The 19,421-nt window shown below is 43.2% G+C and overlaps 1 protein-coding gene across 1 annotated transcript in view; it reads left to right on the forward strand.

Moving 5' to 3' along the window:
• Positions 1–18,784, forward strand: part of pknox2 (pbx/knotted 1 homeobox 2) — a 122,124-nt gene extending 103,340 nt beyond the window's left edge. The window contains exons 12-19 of the mRNA XM_026181038.2: positions 112–370; positions 4,930–4,960; positions 5,471–5,719; positions 13,855–13,908; positions 14,152–14,344; positions 16,702–16,844; positions 17,148–17,362; positions 17,795–18,784. Coding sequence (XP_026036823.2) covers positions 112–370; positions 4,930–4,960; positions 5,471–5,719; positions 13,855–13,908; positions 14,152–14,344; positions 16,702–16,844; positions 17,148–17,362; positions 17,795–18,638 — 1,988 coding nt within the window. The 3' untranslated portion in view covers positions 18,639–18,784. The remainder of the gene's footprint in view (positions 1–111; positions 371–4,929; positions 4,961–5,470; positions 5,720–13,854; positions 13,909–14,151; positions 14,345–16,701; positions 16,845–17,147; positions 17,363–17,794) is intronic.
• Positions 18,785–19,421: the final 637 nt, after the last annotated feature.

A 19,421-nucleotide genomic window follows, 5' to 3' on the forward strand; every position in this document is an offset into this window, starting at 1 on the left:
GCACAGACAAATAAAAAGGTCTATCTTCCTCTGCCTACATTATTATTTTTTAAATGTATCTGTCACATTATAACCCCTCTTCTCCCTACCCTCTTTCTGGCCTCGCTTCAGACCCACTGAGTATGGACAGTCTCCAGTCACTATCCTCAGATTCAGCCACCCTGGCCATGCAGCAAGCCATGCTCGGAGCCGATGACTCAATGGACGGCACTGAGGAAGAGGATGAAGAGGAGGAGGAAGAGGAGGAGGAAGGCATAGAGGAGGACGATGAGGAAGAGGATGGAGAGGAGGAAGATGACAGGGGGAGGCAGCTGTCCAGCCAGGGAGTGGGAAGGAGAGATCTTAGCATGGAGCACAGAGAGGAACTGGAGTAGTCTGCCAGGGGCAACTGACAGACTTTATGAACGCTGATCTCAGTTGTGAATTTAATACAGCCTCATTGAAACTCAAATAGTACGCCTCTAATGCCGAGTGACTCTAGAGAGCATTTACGCACGTATTAGTTCTTTACCACAGACTCTAATCAAACACAATGACCATCATGTTTATAGGAAAAATATTAGTTTAATGCTGAATTGTGTTATTGCATTTTAACACAGTATGTTCCTATGTAGTGAACTCATGAACTTTCTGGAGAGTAGCACATTTTTATAGCTCTGGTTATTTATGGAGAGGAATGACACAGGAACTAATAGGTTTGAAATTGAGTACGTTTAAAAGCAGCATTTAAAGATGTTTGGTGCTTTTACAGGAACTGATTCTTTTTTCTTTTTTTGAAACAAACAATGAGGAAAAGCATTACATGGATTAAAGAACTGAAAATCTCTTTTGACTGTATGTTTTAGCAACTACTTAATTGAATGTAATATTTTGTCATCTGAAATTAGTTACTAAAAGGGCTGCAGCCGTTTTTATCAGTTTTTTTTTCATCTGAAAGTGCCCTTTATTTTCAATTGACAGACCACAGTTTCACTTTGCAGCTAATGTGTCATTTCACTTCCTAAAATAAGAGTGAGAAGACAAAATAAAGGAAAGGATGTGTGTGTAATACATTTCAAATATTTGTTGAAGTGACTGCTGGCTTCCACTCTGGGACATCATTCACACGTTTTAAATGACTCATAGGTTCTCAGGTTTAACAGCACTCTCATCTGACATGTTTCTTCCTCATGAGCAAAACACTTGACTTACTGCTGCCGCATGACTTTTACAACACTCTTGGTTTATTTTCTCTCTCCCCATGAGCAAAAACAGCTGTACTAAACCAGTGTATACTGACTGCACATATAGTATGTATATTGGATTTTTCCTATGTTTGTATTCTGGTGTTGAGGGTTTGCATATTTATTCAATTTTTTGTGTGTAGCTTCAGACTTCATGTTGTCCATGACATTTTCTGGATAAGGGTGTTGAAAAAGCAGGTGGCCATGCACATATGTACCTAACTCCAACCACCAACTCTTTGAAAACTACTTGCGTATTTCTGTGACCTTGATCAGTTCTGTCAGAGATCAAGAGCGTGCCGGTCATACAGACTCAACACTGAGAGAAATCACGCAGAGATGCCTAGTGACTTTGGAAAAAAATGTCATGTACTGACACTGACTTCTTTTTGATGGAAGACATTTTTGAGAAAAACATAAAAAAGGGAAGAGACTCAGTAGTAACCTATCTTTCCATTTTATGTGAAGGCTTTTAAAGAAGCTGTGAATCGATTTCAGCCCCCTGTTTTGTATTAAAACAAATGGAATCACTCATCTCTAATGTGAAGATGTCTAGAAAAAGAAAAAAACTGTTATATTGAATGTTCTGAGTGTTCATTGTGAAGTATGTTTCCTGTTATTCTTCTTTTTTTTTTTAACTTTTTAAAAAGTTTTAAATGAATCTTCCAGAGCAAGCAACAGACTAGGGGAATATTTCTGTTTCATTTGTAAACTTTGTTGTTGTCATAATCTATTGTGTTTCAATAGATCACTTTTAATAATTAAACATGTAAAGGTACTGATTTTGACTCGTGGAAGTTCTGCATTTGTTTGAGCTGAGCAAACACATGCAGGGCTCTGACTTTTCATAGAGGGAGGCAGTTTGATTCATTAATATTTCGATACAATAACCTGTAAATCATTTTTACAAAAGAGAGTATAACATTTCTTCACCATCCTCACAATAATTTTCAGATTACAAATTCTAATTATTGGTTAACTTCTCCCACTTGCCTGTCCTATCATGTATAGCCTTCCACCCACTCGTTATATCTCAAGCCTGTGATTTAACTCGCTGGAAAATGCCCACCCAAATGCTCGCCCACCTTCTCAGCCAGCTACCATAAACAAACCCACAATCTCCTGAATTGTGGCCTCTTTGAGTAAATCACTGTATTGCTTTTTTTTTTTTTTTTTTTTGACATGGCTTATATATGTAATTGCCTTCCTGCATTGTTTTCAACCTCACCATAGAAGGTCAAACTCTAATTGCATCACTTAAATCTCTGTTATTGTTCACCTTTGTTACTCCACCTTTAGCCATATTTTATGGCACGAGAAATGTGAACTATAGCAGTCACATAGGACCTACTTAGCAGAGGTAACATGTAGTGAGATGATTAGCTACTTGACTTTTTTTTTTTTTTGAGGGAGCAATGGTCAAAATGCATGGGAGAGGAAATATGTGGGAGGGAAGACACAGCCATATTTACACAAGTGGTCTAATAAAAAAGTGCTTCAGACATTATAGCATTTGTTCAATAATTATTCTGCATGGAGTTCATGCGCAACACATTAGATGAGTACAATAGCCAGAGGTCTTTTCTGAACAGTGCAAATACCAATTTGAGAGCAAGTGGAATCAAATGTGAATGTAAGAATCTAGATAGATTCATTTGAATTTATCATAGAATGGATGGATATAGCTACAGTAGAAGTATTGCCTATATGTATATGTGGTGGAAGCCTGTAACAGTCCATATATGCAAATCAATCATCCAATCTGGGTGTAATGGTAAATTGACTGATTCTTATATAGCACTTATATAGCACTTTTCTACTCTCTTGTAGTGGATTAGTATCTTGCCCAAGGATATTTGGCACACAGACTTGAGCAGCTAGGAATTGAACTGCTAACCTTCCAATGAGTAAATTACATATTCTCCTTCTCCATGGATAAATAAACCAGCTGCTAAGTGTTGGGCCTTTGCTAACCAAAAGCCCAAAATTCCTGATCCCTAAGGTTCCCCAGAAGGGACCTGTCTCAGCACAACATGGAAGCTCCTGTCAGCCATCATAGTGGCTAAGTTGAACTGCCACATGGGTCAATACTAATACAGGACACAGAAGAGAATTGGCAGAAATGCAAGAGGAGCAAAACATCAGCAACTGGTAGAGTGAGCAGTTGGTTGAGACTGTAAGACCAGACTGACCAACCTGTGCACTGCCTAGATTGACTACAAGAAAGCCTCAACTACAACTCAATGCACATACATGGATTCGGGAAAATTTAGAAGTATAGAAAATCAACAGGACTCTTAGAGTATCAGGATTTCAATTGGGATGTGGCAAACAACACTAGAGGTGGACTTCAAGCCAATAACACAAGTCACCATCAAATGACAAGGAACAAGGAAGTGCTCTACCCCCACTGTTGTTCTGCATAGGCCTCCCTCTTCAGTAAGATCATTAATAAGAATGGCTTAGATACCAACTACAGAATGGTGCATTTGTTAGCCACCTCCCTTACATGGCATGGAATATCAGATGCCAGACCACCTTAACTGGCTCCTTTCAATGTGGAAGGAGTAGCAGCTCTACTTATAGCCCCTACCAGATGGCTGAACTCCCCCATCCACCCTTCAGGGAAAGCTCATTTCCACCTCTTGTATCCACAATCTCGTTATTTTTGCCACTACCTAAAGCTGGTGACCATAGGTGACCAGGGCATAGATTTACTGGTAAGTCAAAAGCTTCACTTTTACCTTCAGCCCTCTCTTTACCATAATGGATAGGTCCAGCATCCACATCACTGCAGCTACAGCACCAATCCATCTAACAATCTCCCCGTCCCCTCTCCCCCCACTTGCAAACCCCAACAAACTCCTAGGGCAGCAACTTGTCCCTAACCTGGAGTGGGCACTCCACCCTTTTCCCACTGAGGACCATGGCCTCAGACTTGGAGGTGCCATCTCATTTCTGCCGCTTCACACTCGGCTGTGAATGACTCCAGTGAGCTGGAGGCCACCACCTGATTTGTGCTTTTTGCAGATGATGTGGTTCTGTAGAGGTGAGATTCTGAGACCACCCAAGTTCATCAAATTGTGTCACCAATTCTTCATAATTTTTATGAACAAAGGGCAGTCCTGGCAGAGTCCAACACCCACCGGGAACAAGTGTGGCTAATTACTTCCTATGTGTACCAAGCTCTTGCAACAGTTGTATAAGGATCCAATGGCTCGGAGCAACCGCCCTGACAGACACCTGTCGGTACCAACCACCATACTCCCGAAGCATCTCTCACAGAATTCTCCAACTGACATGGTCGAAGTCCACAAAACACATGTTGACTAGTTGGGCAAACTCCCATTCATGCTCAAGTACCCTCAAGAGGGTAAAGAGCTGATGCAGTGTTTTGCACCTACCCTCCTGTATCTGAGGTTCAAATAATGGGCGGGGAGACTAAGGAGTGTGATCCTCTTGTAGTTGAAGCACACGCCTCTGGCCCCCCTTCGCGAAGAGGGGAACCACCAACCATAAGATACCGCCCTTTATCTCGACGCAACATTATAGAGGCGTGTCAACCTTGACAGGCTATAGCATCCAGCACCTTTAGGAACTCAGGGCAAACCTCATACACCAAAGAGTTATTTAACTTCTTCAGTGACCTCATCGCCGGTGATGGATGTGTTGTCCCCTTTGTCCCCAGACTTTGCTTTCCCTACAGAAGACGTGTCAGTGGGATCGAGGTCTTCAAAGTATTCCTTCCACTGCCTGACAATATCCTCAGTTGAAGTAAGCAACAGTCCACCTGTACCATACATTGTGCAGGTAAAACACCGCTTTCCCCTCCTGAGTCACCTGAGGGTTTGCCAGAAACTCATCGACACAGTCCTAGAGTCTTTTTCCATAGACTCTTTAAACTCCTCCCACACCCGAGTTTTTGCTTCAGCCACTGCTCAAGCCACGTTCCGCTTGGCCTGTTGGTACCAACCAGCTTTTGACCACGACTCAGAGTAAAAATGGTCCATTCATACTCAATGTCCCCATTCTCCCATGAAATGCAGTCTTAGCTCTGCTAAAGGTGGGAGTTGAAGATCTCACAGACCAAGGCCTCTACCAGACATTCCCAGTGCACCCTCAATATACATTTAGGTGAGCTAGGTCTGTCCAGCATCCTTCTCCACCACCTGATCCAACTCAGCCCCTTTCTTCACCGAGTATCCAGAACATACAGCCACCGGAACCATTCCTGAATGTACATGCAGGAGTCTCTAGGAGACTGGTCCCAGAATTATTCCACATCCCAGTCGCTACCCTCAGTAGCCAGTATCAGCCTGCCACGGTCTTCCCCCTTGGCTGCCGCCTGGCACACACTGTACTCGACCCCTACAGGACTACAGGAGCGTGGGCCCATGTTCCTTCTTCTTGCGCCAGCCTGGGCCCCATTGCCTAAAGGGGCCCAGGCACTCGCCCTTGGGCACCCTTCCAAGGCCCAGCTCCAGGGCAGAGCCCTAGTAACTCTATTCAGGCAGGATGAACTGTTCCCTAGACTTTTTACTCATAGGCGTCTTCTGATTTGCTTTTTGTCTGCTCCCTCACCGAGGACCAATTTGCCATGGGAAACCCCCTAACAATCTAGAGGGTGTGGGGAGCCACTGCCACGTCCTTCAGGGCATGAAGCAGGTATGGAGGAGATCAAAACTCCAGACATCCAGAGGCCCCCAGAACACAAGAGACCAAGGAAGACTAACAGAGGGGCAGCCGCGCCACTGTCCCAGAAAGAGCTGAGGAGAGTCCCAGATGAGGGCTCACTCAGCAGCCGCGGAGCAGAAGCCAGGGGGGGTTGCAGTGACGCGCCCGTGAGCTCCGCCAGCAGCCAGCTGTGCCTGAGTGACCGAGCCCCAGGCCGAGGGGCCGGGGGCACCCTACCTCCGGAGTGGCCCGAGCGAGCCCCAGGCTCCAGGCCCCGATAAGCGGCCGCCAAGGAGTGAGCCGGTGTGTACCTGGACGCCCATCCCCGGACACAAAGAACCACCAACGCACCGATGTCTGAGGGAGTCCGCCACCGGCAGGGGAAGTGGTGGGGGGAGATAGGCCTCCAAACCTTGGAGGGCCTGAGATGTCCCCAGAGAGGTGGCGTCTGATACCCAACCTGACATATAGACACAGACATACAGGCACACACAGATACAAACATCCATTCCCACCCTCATGCTCTCATATGCACTTACTCCACACTCAACCAACGTGGAGACAGACATAAAGAGACGCTGTACACACAATCACACTCCTCAAGCGTACTCTACGAACCGGGTCTAGGTACCCTTGCCCCTGGAGGGGGGAACTGCACCCAGACCCAGGTGGTGTTACCCTTTTCCCTGCGGTGGGGAGAAGCAGACCGCCCTGACTCTGCAGCAGCAGGGAGGCCCCACACTCCAGACCCCAGTCGGACGGCCAACTCCTCCTCCTAGCCCCCCCGCTCCACCAGGCCGCAGAGAACGGGGGTGTGTGAAGACTCCAAACCTCCCTCCGCCCGCTCATTGTAGTGTTGATGCATGTGTGTTCTAAGGTGCATTTAAAACCCAGGAGGGCATGGAGCTACCTGCCAGAGAGCAGCAGGTAAGCGCATAGCCCCTCCTGCTAGCCCTCAATGTCTACGTGTATTTAAAATTGAGAGGTGGGCAACGACGCCAGGGGTGAGGTGTACACCCTGATGGTAATTTGGATTCCGTGTATCGTGCCCACCCCCAAGATCCTATATGTATGTGTAATGAGAGTGTGAGTAATGTGAATGTCTAAGTTGTGGGATAAAATTGAGGCAGAGGCAGCCAGAAGGGGACAGAAGGGGGGATGCCTCCTCTGCACCCTGGTGACACACCCCTACTCCAAGGCCCTGCATGTGTGGGTTGTTGTGGTGGAGCGGGAAGAGGGAGGCAGCTGGAGATGGGGAGGGAAAGAAGGGACCCCTCCCTGGGGCCAGCTCCTCTGCTGACCCCAGTAGGCACCCCCATACTCCGCGACCCGCCAGGGAAAGGGTGGACCTTCTGCCGAGTAGCTGGCATACCAAAATTACTGCATGAACACACTGAAAACCAGGAGCTGACCAAAGAACCCAGAACAACTTCTAAAGAATTGCAGGCCTCACTTGAATGATTGTTGAATCATGATCCAACAATCAAAAGAAACCATGTAAAAATGTCATCCATGGGAGAGTTCCTAGGAGAAAACCACTGATGACCCAAAACAACATCTTGATTATTCACAAGATTTTTGGGACAATATTCTGTGAAAATGTCAAGACATGAAGCTGAACTTCTTGGAAGATGTGCGTCCTGTTATATCTGGTGTAAAACTAATTTCAGATGACCTCTAATTTTCTCCTTATAAATCTTAGAAATATGTTATCTGATTAGGATATGTCATTCAGTGTGCATACTAAATATGTGGGGCTGCTTTATCCTATTTGCACAATACCTCTAAAATTACAATTACCTTGTCTGAAAAACTAGTTCATGTATTTATTACAACAACAACAACAACTACTACTAGCTTCTCTTCAGTGCCTCCCCATTAAATTCAGAATCAAATATAAAATCCTTCTCCTCAGGCCCCATCTTATCTTAAAGCCCCTACAGCACTGTATCACCCCAGTAGAGCACTCAGACTGTAGGCTTAGTTGTGGTCCCTAGGATAGTTAAAAGTAGAATGGAAGGCAGAGCCTTCAGCTTTCAGCCCCCTCTTCAGTGGAACTAGGTCCCAGCTTGGATTTGGTGGCGCTGTCACTTGGTGTTCGCTCGCTCTGCGGTAGAGTATCACTTCCTGTTCCTGCTCAAACACAGTGGTGTTTCTGAGTAGCTTATTTGCTTAGCAATTTAATTAACAACTTTTAAATACATTCTTCTTTCATAGTATAATCTTCACGTGCTTCATCCGAAGCACACTTTCTGTGTACTCACTACCTAATTTATAGCCAAAGTATTCACTCACTGTCTCTGTACTGTTTCGCTAGCTTAGCTTAGCTCATAGCCGACTCGTTAGCACCATGGCTACTTCACCTGTCCCTCCTGCACTTTCTTGCTCATTGTGTCAGATGTTTAGTTACTCCTCGGCCTCCTTTAGCAGTAATGATATCTGTAACAAATGTAGCATATTTGCAGCGCTGGAGGCCAGGATTACTGAATTGGAGACTCGGCTTCGCACCCTTCATTCACCCATAGCTAGCCAGGCCCCTGTAGCTGGTGCAGCCGAAGATAGCGTAGGCCCCGCTAGCTGTTCCCCGGCAGACCCCAAGCAGCTGGGGAAAGAGGGCGGCTGGGTCACGGTGAGGAGGAAGCATAGTCCTAAACAGAAGCCCCAGGTACACCACCAACCCGTTCATGTGTCTAACCGTTTTTCCCCACTCGGCGACACACCCGCCGGGGGTCAAACTCTGGTAATTGGTGATTCTGTTCTCAGACATGTGAAGCTAGATACACCGGCAACCATAGTCAATTGTCTTCCAGGGGCCAGAGCAGGCGACATTGAAGGAAATTTAAAACTGCTGGCTAAGGGTAAACGTAAATTCAGTAAGATCATAATTCACGTCGGCAGTAATGACACCCGGTTACGCCAATCGGAGGTCACTAAAATCAATATTGAATCGGTGTGCAACTTTGCCAAAACAATGTCGGACTCTGTAGTTTTCTCTGGTCCCCTCCCCAATCAGACCAGGAGTGACATGTTTAGCCGCACGTTCTCCTTAAATTGCTGTCTGTCTGAGTGGTGTCCCAGAAACGATGTGGGCTTCATAGATAATTGGCAAACCTTCTGGAGGAAACCTGGTCTTGTTAGGAGAGACGGCATCCATCCCACTTTGGATGGAGCAGCTCTCATTTCTAGAAATATGGACAAATTTATTAAACCCCCCAAAATATGACTACCCAGAGTTGGGACCAGGAAGCAGAGTTGCAGTCTTACACGCCTCTCTGCAGCTTCTCTCCTCCTGCTACCCCCCCAAAAACCCATCTCCATAGAGACTGTGTCAGCTCCCAAACAGACAAAAAACAAACTAAAAACCATCAACAAACAACTTAAACATAAACAATTACAAAGAAAGAACAATACAGTATCCACATCTGAACCAAAGAGTAAAACAGTGAAATGTGGATTATTAAATATTAGGTCTCTCTCCTCCAAGTCTCTGTTAGTACATGACTTAATAATTGATCAACAAATTGATTTACTCTGCCTTACAGAAACCTGGTTGCAGCAGGATGATTATGTTAGTTTAAATGAATCAACACCCCCGAGTCATTCTAACTACCAGAAATCTCGAAGCACAGGCCGAGGGGGCGGTGTGGCAGCAATTTTTCACACCAGCCTATTAATTAATGAAAGACCAAGACAGACTTTTAATTCATTTGAAAGCCTGATGCTTAGCCTCGTCCACCCCAGCTGTAAAACTCAGAAACCAGTCTTACTTGTTATCATCTATCGTCCACCTGGGCCTTACACAGAGTTTCTGTCTGATTTCTCAGACTTTTTATCTGATTTAGTTCTCAGCTCAGATAAAATAATTATTGTGGGTGATTTTAACATCCATGTAGATGCTAAAAATGACAGCCTCAACATGGCATTTAATCTGTTATTAGACTCAATTGGTTTCTCTCAAAATGTAAAAGAACCCACCCACCACTTTAATCACACTCTAGATCTTGTTTTAACATATGGCATAGAAACTGAACATTTAACAGTGTTTCCTGAAAACCCTCTCCTGTCTGATCATTTCCTGATAACATTTACATTTACAATAATTGATTACACAGCAGTGGAGAGAAGACTTTATCACAGTAGATGTCTTTCTGAAAGCGCTGTAACTAAGTTTAAGAATATAATCCACCCACTGTTATCATCTTCAATGCCCTGTACCAACATAGAGCAGAGCAGCTATCTGAACGCTACCCCAACAGAAGTCGATTATCTTGTTAATAATTTCACCTCCTCACTACGTACGACTCTGGATACTGTAGCTCCTGTGAAAACTAAGGTCTCTAATCAGAAGTACCTGACTCCGTGGTATAATTCTCAAACACGTACCCTAAAGCAGATGACTCGTAATCTGGAGAGGAAATTGCATGTCACAAATTTAGAGGATCATCATTTAGCCCGGAGAAATAGTTTGCTGCTTTATAAGAAAGCCCTCCGCAAAGCCAGAACATCTTACTATTCATCACTGATTGAAGAAAATAAGAACAACCCCAGGTTTCTCTTCAGCACTGTAGCCAGACTGACAAAAAGTCAGAGCTCTTTTGAGCCAACAATCCCTTTAACGTTAACGACTTCATGAACTTCTTCACAAATAAAATTTTTATCATTAGAGAAAAAATTACCAGTAATCATCCCACAGATGTAATATTATCTGCAGCTACTCTTAGTACCATCGATGTTAAGTTAGACTCTTTTTCTCTAATTGATCTTTCTGAGTTAACTTCAATAATTACTTCCTCCAAGCCATCAACGTGTCTTTTAGACCCCATTCCTACAAAACTGCTCAAAGAAGTCCTGCCATTAATTAATTCTTCGATCTTAAATATGATCAACCTATCTCTAATGATCGGCTATGTACCACAGGCCTTCAAGCTAGCTGTAGTTAAACCTTTACTCAAAAAGCCATCTCTAGACCCAGCAGTCTTAGCTAATTATAGGCCAATCTCCAACCTTCCTTTCATATCAAAAATCCTTGAAAGAGTAGTTGTCAAACAGCTAACAGATCATCTGCAGAGGAATGGTTTATTTGAAGAGTTTCAGTCAGGTTTCAGAGCTCATCACAGCACAGAAACAGCTTTAGTGAAGGTTACAAATGATCTTCTTATGGCCTCTGACAGTGGACTCATCTCTGTGCTTGTCCTGCTAGACCTTAGTGCAGCATTCGATACTGTTGATCATAATATCCTATTAGAGCGATTAGAACATGCTGTAGGTATTACAAGTACTGCGCTGCAGTGGTTTGTATCATATCTATCTAATAGACTCCAGTTTGTGCATGTAAATGGAGAGTCCTCTTCACACACTGAGGTTAATTATGGAGTTCCACAGGGTTCAGTGCTAGGACCAATTCTGTTTACATTATACATGCTTCCCTTAGGCAGTATCATTAGAAGACATAGCATACATTTTCACTGCTATGCAGATGACACCCAGCTCTATCTGTCCATGAAGCCAGATAACACACACCAATTCGTTAAACTGCAGGAATGTCTTAAAGACAAAGACCTGGATGGCCGCTAACTTTCTGCTTCTTAATTCAGATAAAACTGAGGTTATTGTACTCGGCCCTGAAAAGCCTAGAAATATGGTATCTAACCAGATTCTTACTCTGGATGGCATTACCTTGGCCTCCAGTAACGCTGTGAGGAACCTTGGAGTCAGTTTTGACCAGGACATGTCCTTCAATGCACATATTAAACAAATATGTAAGACTGCGTTCTTCCATTTGCGCAACATCTCTAAAATTAGAAATATCCTGTCTCAGAGTGATGCTGAAAAACTAGTTCATGCATTTATTACTTCCAGGCTGGACTACTGTAATTCATTATTATCAGGATGTCCAAAAAGCTCACTGAAAAGCCTTCAGCTAATCCAAAATGCTGCAGCAAGAGTACTGACAGGGACTAGAAAGAGAGAGCATATTTCTCCTGTTTTGGCTTCCCTTCATTGGCTTCCTGTTAAATCCAGAATTGAATTCAAAATCCTGCTCCTCACATACAAGGTCTTAAATAATCAGGCCCCATCTTATCTCAATGACCTTGTAGTACCATATCACCCTATTAGAGCACTTCGCTCTTGCTCTGCAGGCCTACTTGTTGTTCCTAGAGTATTTAAAAGTAGAATGGGAGGGAGAGCCTTCAGTTTTCAGGCCCCTCTTCTGTGGAACCAGCTTCCAGTTTGGATTTGGGAGACAGACACTATCTCTACTTTTAAGATTAGGCTTAAAACTTTCCTTTTTGCTAAAGCATATAGTTAGGGCTGGACCAGGTGACCCTGAATCCTCCCTTAGTTATGCTGCAATAGACGTAGGCTGCCGGGGATTCCCCATGATGCACTGAGTTTTTCCTTTCCAGTCACCTTTCTCACTCACTATGTATTAACAGACCTCTCTGCATTGAATCATATCTGTTATTAACCTCTGTCTCTCTGCATGTCTTTTATCCTGTCTTCCTTCTCTCACCCCAACCGGTCGCAGCAGATGGCCCCGCCCCTCCCTGAGCCTGGTTCTGCCGGAGGTTTCTTCCTGTTAAAAGGGAGTTTTTCCTTCCCACTGTTGCCAAAGTGCTTGCTCATAGGGGGTCATATGATTGTTGGGTTTTTCTCTGTATCTATGAAGCGCCTTGAGGCGACTTATGTTGTGATTTGGCGCTATATAAATAAAATTGAATTGAATTGAATTGAATTTGGATTTGTCCTTTTTGACAGAACCTATAGTTAGGTGACCCTGAAGCCACCCTTAGTTAGCTGCAATAGAGTTAGGCTGCTGGGGGCTTCCCATGATGCACTAAACATTTCTCCTCTTCTGAACTCTTTTCACTCACCACATGTTAGCATTAATTTCTGGCTGTCTTCCATAGTATGTTTATTGTCTTTCTCCCTTCATCACCGTCATCACTGGTCACAGCAGATGGCTGCTTCTCCCTGAGCCTGGTTCTGCCAGAGGTTTCTTCCTATTAAAAGGGAATTTTTGCTTCCCACTGTTGCCAAAGTGCTTGATCATATCACATCGAGGTGACTCTTGTTGTGATGTATATGAATAAAATTGAATTGAACTGAAAATTGAATTATTGAAGAACTTAGTTTAAATAAAGTATGAAATAATAAAAAAAGATTTTCAGTTATAATAGAGTTTTAACCCATACCAACCTTCATTGCTGAATTCTAGCAGTGGGCTTGCATGAAAGAACAAACATTTAAATCTTAGCACATGCTTAAGGAATTCAAACATGTGACCAAAGCTTCTTTGTGTGTGGTTGTGGGAATTTTGTGTCAGAATTGAGAACCACTTGAGCAAATCATCTATAGTAAAATAAAAGCAAAAGCAAAAATAAAGTAAAATAAAAGCTTTCTTACATTTAGAGTACAAAACCCTGTCACAGTGTTCTTGTCACTCCCATGGAGTCAAATAGAAGTTTTGCACAATGTACAGCATGTACAGCCTGCCAGGGACAGAAACAAGCCATCTGGTGTGTTATTTGCAACAGTATCTTAGCAGTAGCTCTTGGGCTGAAGTGCAGTAAAAAATAGAATCTGAATGATAGAGGCTGAAAAAGCCACTGGTGATGGTTCACTTGTTTGAAGTGGTCTACAGCCAGTGTAGAAATACACACACACACACACACACACACACACACACACACACACACACACACACACACACACACACACACACACACACACACACACACACACACACAAACCGGCTGTTAGACCTGCTGTTGAGAACTGGAGGTCTGCTTTAGTCAGTGCCATTTGGGAGAATACATGCTTCCAGATGTCCTCTCTGTAATTACAGTTAGACTCAGTAAATGAGAGGTTGGATCTTGGGCTGGTCCAGGCTGAGACCCTCCCTGACTATTTAAGCTGCTTTCCAGCACTGTGCAGATTTTTATGGAAATTCTAGTCTCTGCAACCACATTTTCAAATAACATCAGCAGAGAAAGCAGAAAGACTTGAGGTAAGGTGGTAACAGCTTTCATCAGATGTCTTTGGATAATATACTTTGGTTAATGTTAATTCCATTTCTGATTTGTTACTCTAGAGGATTTCTTTTATTACTAAAGATTTATCAGAGTTATTGCTGTATTTTGTCACATGTAGTGAAGAACAGCAGTGAACATAAGCTTAAGGAAAGCAGTCATATATGAGGTAAAAAACAAACAACCAAACAAAAAAAAAGTCATCTTTTTTTCTTGCTTAGGTGTTCAAAATGTCAATCGCCCAGGCAGCGGCCAAGGCCATGCTATCTGATGCCCTGCTGCGGGATGACTCTGGGATACACCGTATCAGCCACCTGGAACTGGAGCTTCCTCTTGACAAGGTCATCAAGTTTGTGTCTGTGGGCCTTCCGCTGATGCTGGTGTGCATGGCATTTGCCCGTGAAATCTCCCTGGGTGAGCAACTGTTTTTTTTAATACTATGTCAGGACATTTGTTTTGTATTCCATTTGCTTTTGCCCTTAATTATACCCTCATGAATATTATAGGTCTTTTTTTCTCCATGCTCTTATTGGATTTTGTGGTCCTTGTTTTAGCAATGTTAATAGTCCTCCTTGTACACGAATCTTGTACTTTTTGTTCCTAAATGTCTTTTTAATCATTTGCATGTAGCTGAATTCATGATAAGGATGAGTCTCATACTTAGCGAAATAGACCTAATATTTCTAATATTACTAATATTTCTGCTGCTCGTCAAACTACACCCCCCCCCCCCCCCCCCCCCAATATGGTTCTTAACTTTTTTAATCTCTACAGATTTGCAGGTTCGATAAAACAGAGTTTTATCCCACATTCCCTCTTACAATAAATATACAAGGAAATTTAATATAAAGAACTGTAAAACAAAGATATTAATTACTCAGTCATGGAAGAGGAAAGATTTAAACATCTGTCATAAAAGGAGGATTGTAACGGCTGACTCCATTAAGACCCCCTCAAAGCCTCAACAGTACATGTTATGCAACATTGACAAGACATCATGAAATTACTGAAAACAAGAAATAACAAAGGGTTTAAAACTCCATTCAGCACTTTATTGTTTTTGCTGCCATTTCTTCTGCTGTCAGAGGGGAAAATAAAAAAATATATAATTTAAGTGGAACAAGCACACAGATACTATATCCCCGGCCATTCATAACAAAAAGAGCACAGCTGACAATCATAAATATACTTGGCAGGTCCACAAGTGTATTGCTGCAGAGACTGACTGTCTTGACCTTGAACTAAACGTCTTCTCTACAGAGCCGGTGTGCAATCAGCCTGATACGCCTGATACTAATTGAAACAGGGGATGATTGAGAGGAGTGTTCACTAACGGTGGCAAGCTGTAATTACCAGCCAAAGTTTTTCTCTAGCAGCTCCCCTCTATTTAAGTCAAATGAGAGGATGTGTTGATTAACCAGAGGAGGAGATGGGGAGTGTGTGTGTAGGACATGACATGGTCCTGAGATTCACAGCTTATCTGCTGCATCTTGGCTGCTTATCTGCTGGCTTGTCAGTTTCACAACAGTGCCTGAGTGTACTGTTGTCTGGAGCCTGGTTTACTTGCACCTGTGCTCTTAGCCAAGAAGCCTTGTTTAAAGCACAAATGTGGAGGCGATCTCCCAATATTAAGTGAGGATTGAAAGGAGGTGATAGAAGCAGGGACAGAACTTTTTTCAACTCCCTCATTTTGTCAAATGGCTTGCACAGGTAGGGAACTGAAGGGGAAAATATTGTTACAAGACTTCATGAGAAGGCATGCTCTGTTGTTTTTGTTTATATATTTTTTTATTTAGGAATTATTTAGCAATATGTAAGAAGCTGCATGAAACCATAACTGGCATGGTTAGTACATAATAATGCTCATACCTGGTTGAATGATTGTTGGGTTTTTCTCTGTATGCATTATTGTAGGGTCTGCCTTACAATATAAAGTATCTTGAGGTGACTGTTGTTGTGATTTGGCGCTGTATAAATAACACTGTATTGAACTGAATTGAAAAACTCCTGGTTTCTAATCCATCATGTGGCTGTGTGGAGCATGTTCTCCCCATGTCTGCTTGGGTTCTTAATTTTAGCACTTAACTAGGACTGAATAATTACAAAAATATGCACACCCATGAGATAAGTGGGCCATGCACTATATCGTGAGGTGGAGTGGTGAGAGAAATTATATCCTGGCAGTAGAGTAGTGGCAGCATATTTGTACTTATATTGAGCTGGCCAAATGTGGACGGTGCAAGGATAAAACAGACTCTTTCTCTTGCAAAGCTGCAAGTAGGTGGGGCACACTTTGATGTCTTCTAACTCTAGCTCTCTGTTTAAGGGTGGAGCACCCTTGAGAAATGACAGATGGGTGTGGGTGGACAATATGTGGTAATATAAAGGTGAACTAAATATAAGGTGGGTGAGCATAAATTTGGAACACAGTCACCCAGAGTTTTTCTTTTTCTTTTAAATGCCATGTTGCCACTTGGAAACATATGATTTCCACAGAGATCTATTCCAGTGAAAGGGAAAGGGCATGCAGCACCTCAGATGTACAGCATGTGTCTAGCATTGGACTTTTAGGATGGAAAACTCTGTGTGTGTGTGTGTGTGTGTGTGTGTGTGTGTGTGTGTGTGTGTGTGTGTGGGAGAGAGAGAGAGAGAGATTGCTATTGTGCAGTGGCTTACAGGCATATTGACAAAACAGAATCAACTGATGTTGCATGAAGTAATTTTCCACATTTTCACATCAGGTTATAGATCAATATTTGTATATTCTGCAGGGCCTCAGATCAGCTGTTTTCCTCCCAGTAACTTCACTGTGAAGCAGGCCAGCTATATAGACACATACTGCTGGGACTCTCTCATGCATCATGAGTTTGACAGTGATGGGAACTTCGAGGAGCGCTCCCTCTGGGTACACAAAGTGAGTTCAAAGATTCTGATCAAGCACTCTTGAATGTTATTCCTGCCTAGAGTGGATGATAAACTGCTGAAACCCCTGCAAAATTTCAGTCAAAAATGTCAGTGTACCACATTTCTGAGTTAAGGATTGATTTAGTTTAGTTTTTTCTAAAAACCCTTTACAAATCATTCATGCTTCTTCATTTGTAATACTGACTTATTAATAAAAGATCAGTAGTGAGACTGGCTGTTTTTTTGTTTCATCTATATGATTGGGTGTTTCTTCTCCATTTATTCCTAATTTCTGTTGTCATTGTCTGTCCAGATGTTCCCTTACTCTCTTCTGGCCATGGCCGTGCTGATGTACCTCCCAGCTCTACTCTGGCGCCAGCTTGTCATGCCCACACTGGGATCAGACCTGCTCTTCATAATTGATGAACTAGACAAGTCCTACAACCGCTCAGTCCGAATGGCCCAAAACATTCTGGATATGCGCCAGAACACTAAGAACCCGCTGACGTTTCAGGCTGAGTTGCAGCGGTAAGGGACTTATGATTGTTAGTTTGTAAACACAAGTGTTCATACGCTTTGAGTAGCTTCAGCGTATGAATATTGATTCACTCACATGTCTAGTTGCATAAATCTCCAAGGACTCATGTGATAAAACTAGGTCATTGCAGCAGCAGTAAAAAGTATCTATCATTCAGAGGATACAAAAGTGATGCTCTTCTGTCTCTTGATAAACTAGGAAAGCTAAGAGCGATCGCTTCCTCTCCCACAGCAACTACCCTTGTTATACCCTTAAGCAAAGCGCTTAGCTACCAACAGTCTCAGTACTGTTGGTATTGTGGTCAGGAACTCCTAGGAGCCAAAAGTAGAACATTGTGGTTGTGTTGGGTGGCTCCCAGCTGTGTGTATTTGTAGCAGTACGACTATGGTTATAATGCTGAGTTTGTTCTTGTGTCATTGCAGGGCCAAAAAGAAGCGGTACTTTGAGTACCCCCTTCTGGAGAGACACATGCAGTGCAAACAAAACTCGTACTTTCTTGTTAGCATGCTTTTCTTGCGGGGCTTCCTCCTCCTGATCTTCATGACTGCTGCCTGCCTGTACCTGGCCTACTTCCATCTGTCTGCCTTCCTGCAGGATGAGTTTAGCTGCTTTGTACGCACAGGGATGCTGCGAGATCAGAACTGGATCCCTGAATTGGTTCAGTGTAAAATGATTGGCCAGTTAGTCTTTCAGGTGATAAGTGTTGCTAATGGTGCCATCTATATCCTATTGGCACCTATCGTCCTCTTCAGCCTCCTTCGACTCTTTGTTTGGGATACCACCTTCATTTCTATCTATGAGGTCCTCCCAGCGCTGGACCTCATCAACAGACGACGGCTAGGTTGCCCACTGAACGACCTCAATGTCCTCTTGCTCTTCTTACGTGCCAATATAGCTCACTTGAAGTCCTATGGGCAGGTGAGGGCTTTGTGTTCTCTGGCACCCCCACAGGTGGGAAACACCACAGCACAACAAGGTTTACATGCAATGCTGACCCAAGAGGAAATAGAGGAGCGTGAAGAGGCAGCAAAGGAGCTTGCTGAGGAAGTTGGGGAGGCCAGGGAGGAAGGGAAACTCAACTTAGTGGACATCATGACTATTCTGGGAGCAGCACAGGGAAGAGTGGTGAACTGCAATGAGAAGAGGCCTCTGGTGGAGGAGAACATGAGTCTCGGTACCGTAACACTTATCTACACACTCAAACGCCTTCTGCTAGTGGCTATTTTTGTTTACGTCATTTGGGATGTACAGAAAATCATTAAGTGACCTACAGACGCAGGTTCTAAAAAGGGAATAACAAATGTTTTACATATATAGTAGGGTGGCTTTCACAGTGCTCATTGCATAGAAATGAAGGTCATGTCCAACAGGACTTTAAGGAAGCAGTTTGATAAGCAGTGGCAACTAAAGAATCCAAGTCACAATATTTTTTCTGTGTGGTTTTAAACTGCACTGGTTTTTGTCTTCCTGTATGTAACCACAGCAGAGCACCTACGTTTCTAAAAGAGTCTTTTCAAAACACTGGCTTATGCTTACATCAATAGATACGTTGATAGATAGGTAGTTATAGAGTTGTGGTACTTCCTAGTCCTACTGAATTTCCTGGAGGAACCCACCCGAGGGATTAATAAAGTTTCATCTAATCTCTCTAACTGCCCTCTCCGTCTCTTTACAGAGCCAAACCACCAGGGGTACCATGAGTTGAAGGAGACTGCACCATTTAGTCATTACTAGGCCTCCTATGGACTTAATCAATATGATAACATGGGGGAATAAGAAAGGGAAGGGGTGGGCTGAAAACAAAACAAAACAAAAACATTTTTTGAGTTATAATGCAAAAAGTTCTGGCTGTAAATGTCAATGGAGCAGGATTTGTCAGTTTTCTACAATATCTGCCACTGAATTTCTTTGTGTCTCAGTATAGGCGACTAAATTACTAAAGGACAGTGTGCAAGAGAACACTCTTTGACAACATGACATTTGTCAGAAATCAGAATTCCATAAATATACAGTCCATACTGTACACTCCTGATTTCCATCAAGACACAA

The sequence above is a fragment of the Astatotilapia calliptera genome, chromosome 10 (genome assembly GCF_964374335.1).
Source record: "Astatotilapia calliptera chromosome 10, fAstCal68.1, whole genome shotgun sequence".
In the NCBI taxonomy this organism is placed as follows: Eukaryota; Metazoa; Chordata; class Actinopteri; order Cichliformes; family Cichlidae; genus Astatotilapia; species Astatotilapia calliptera.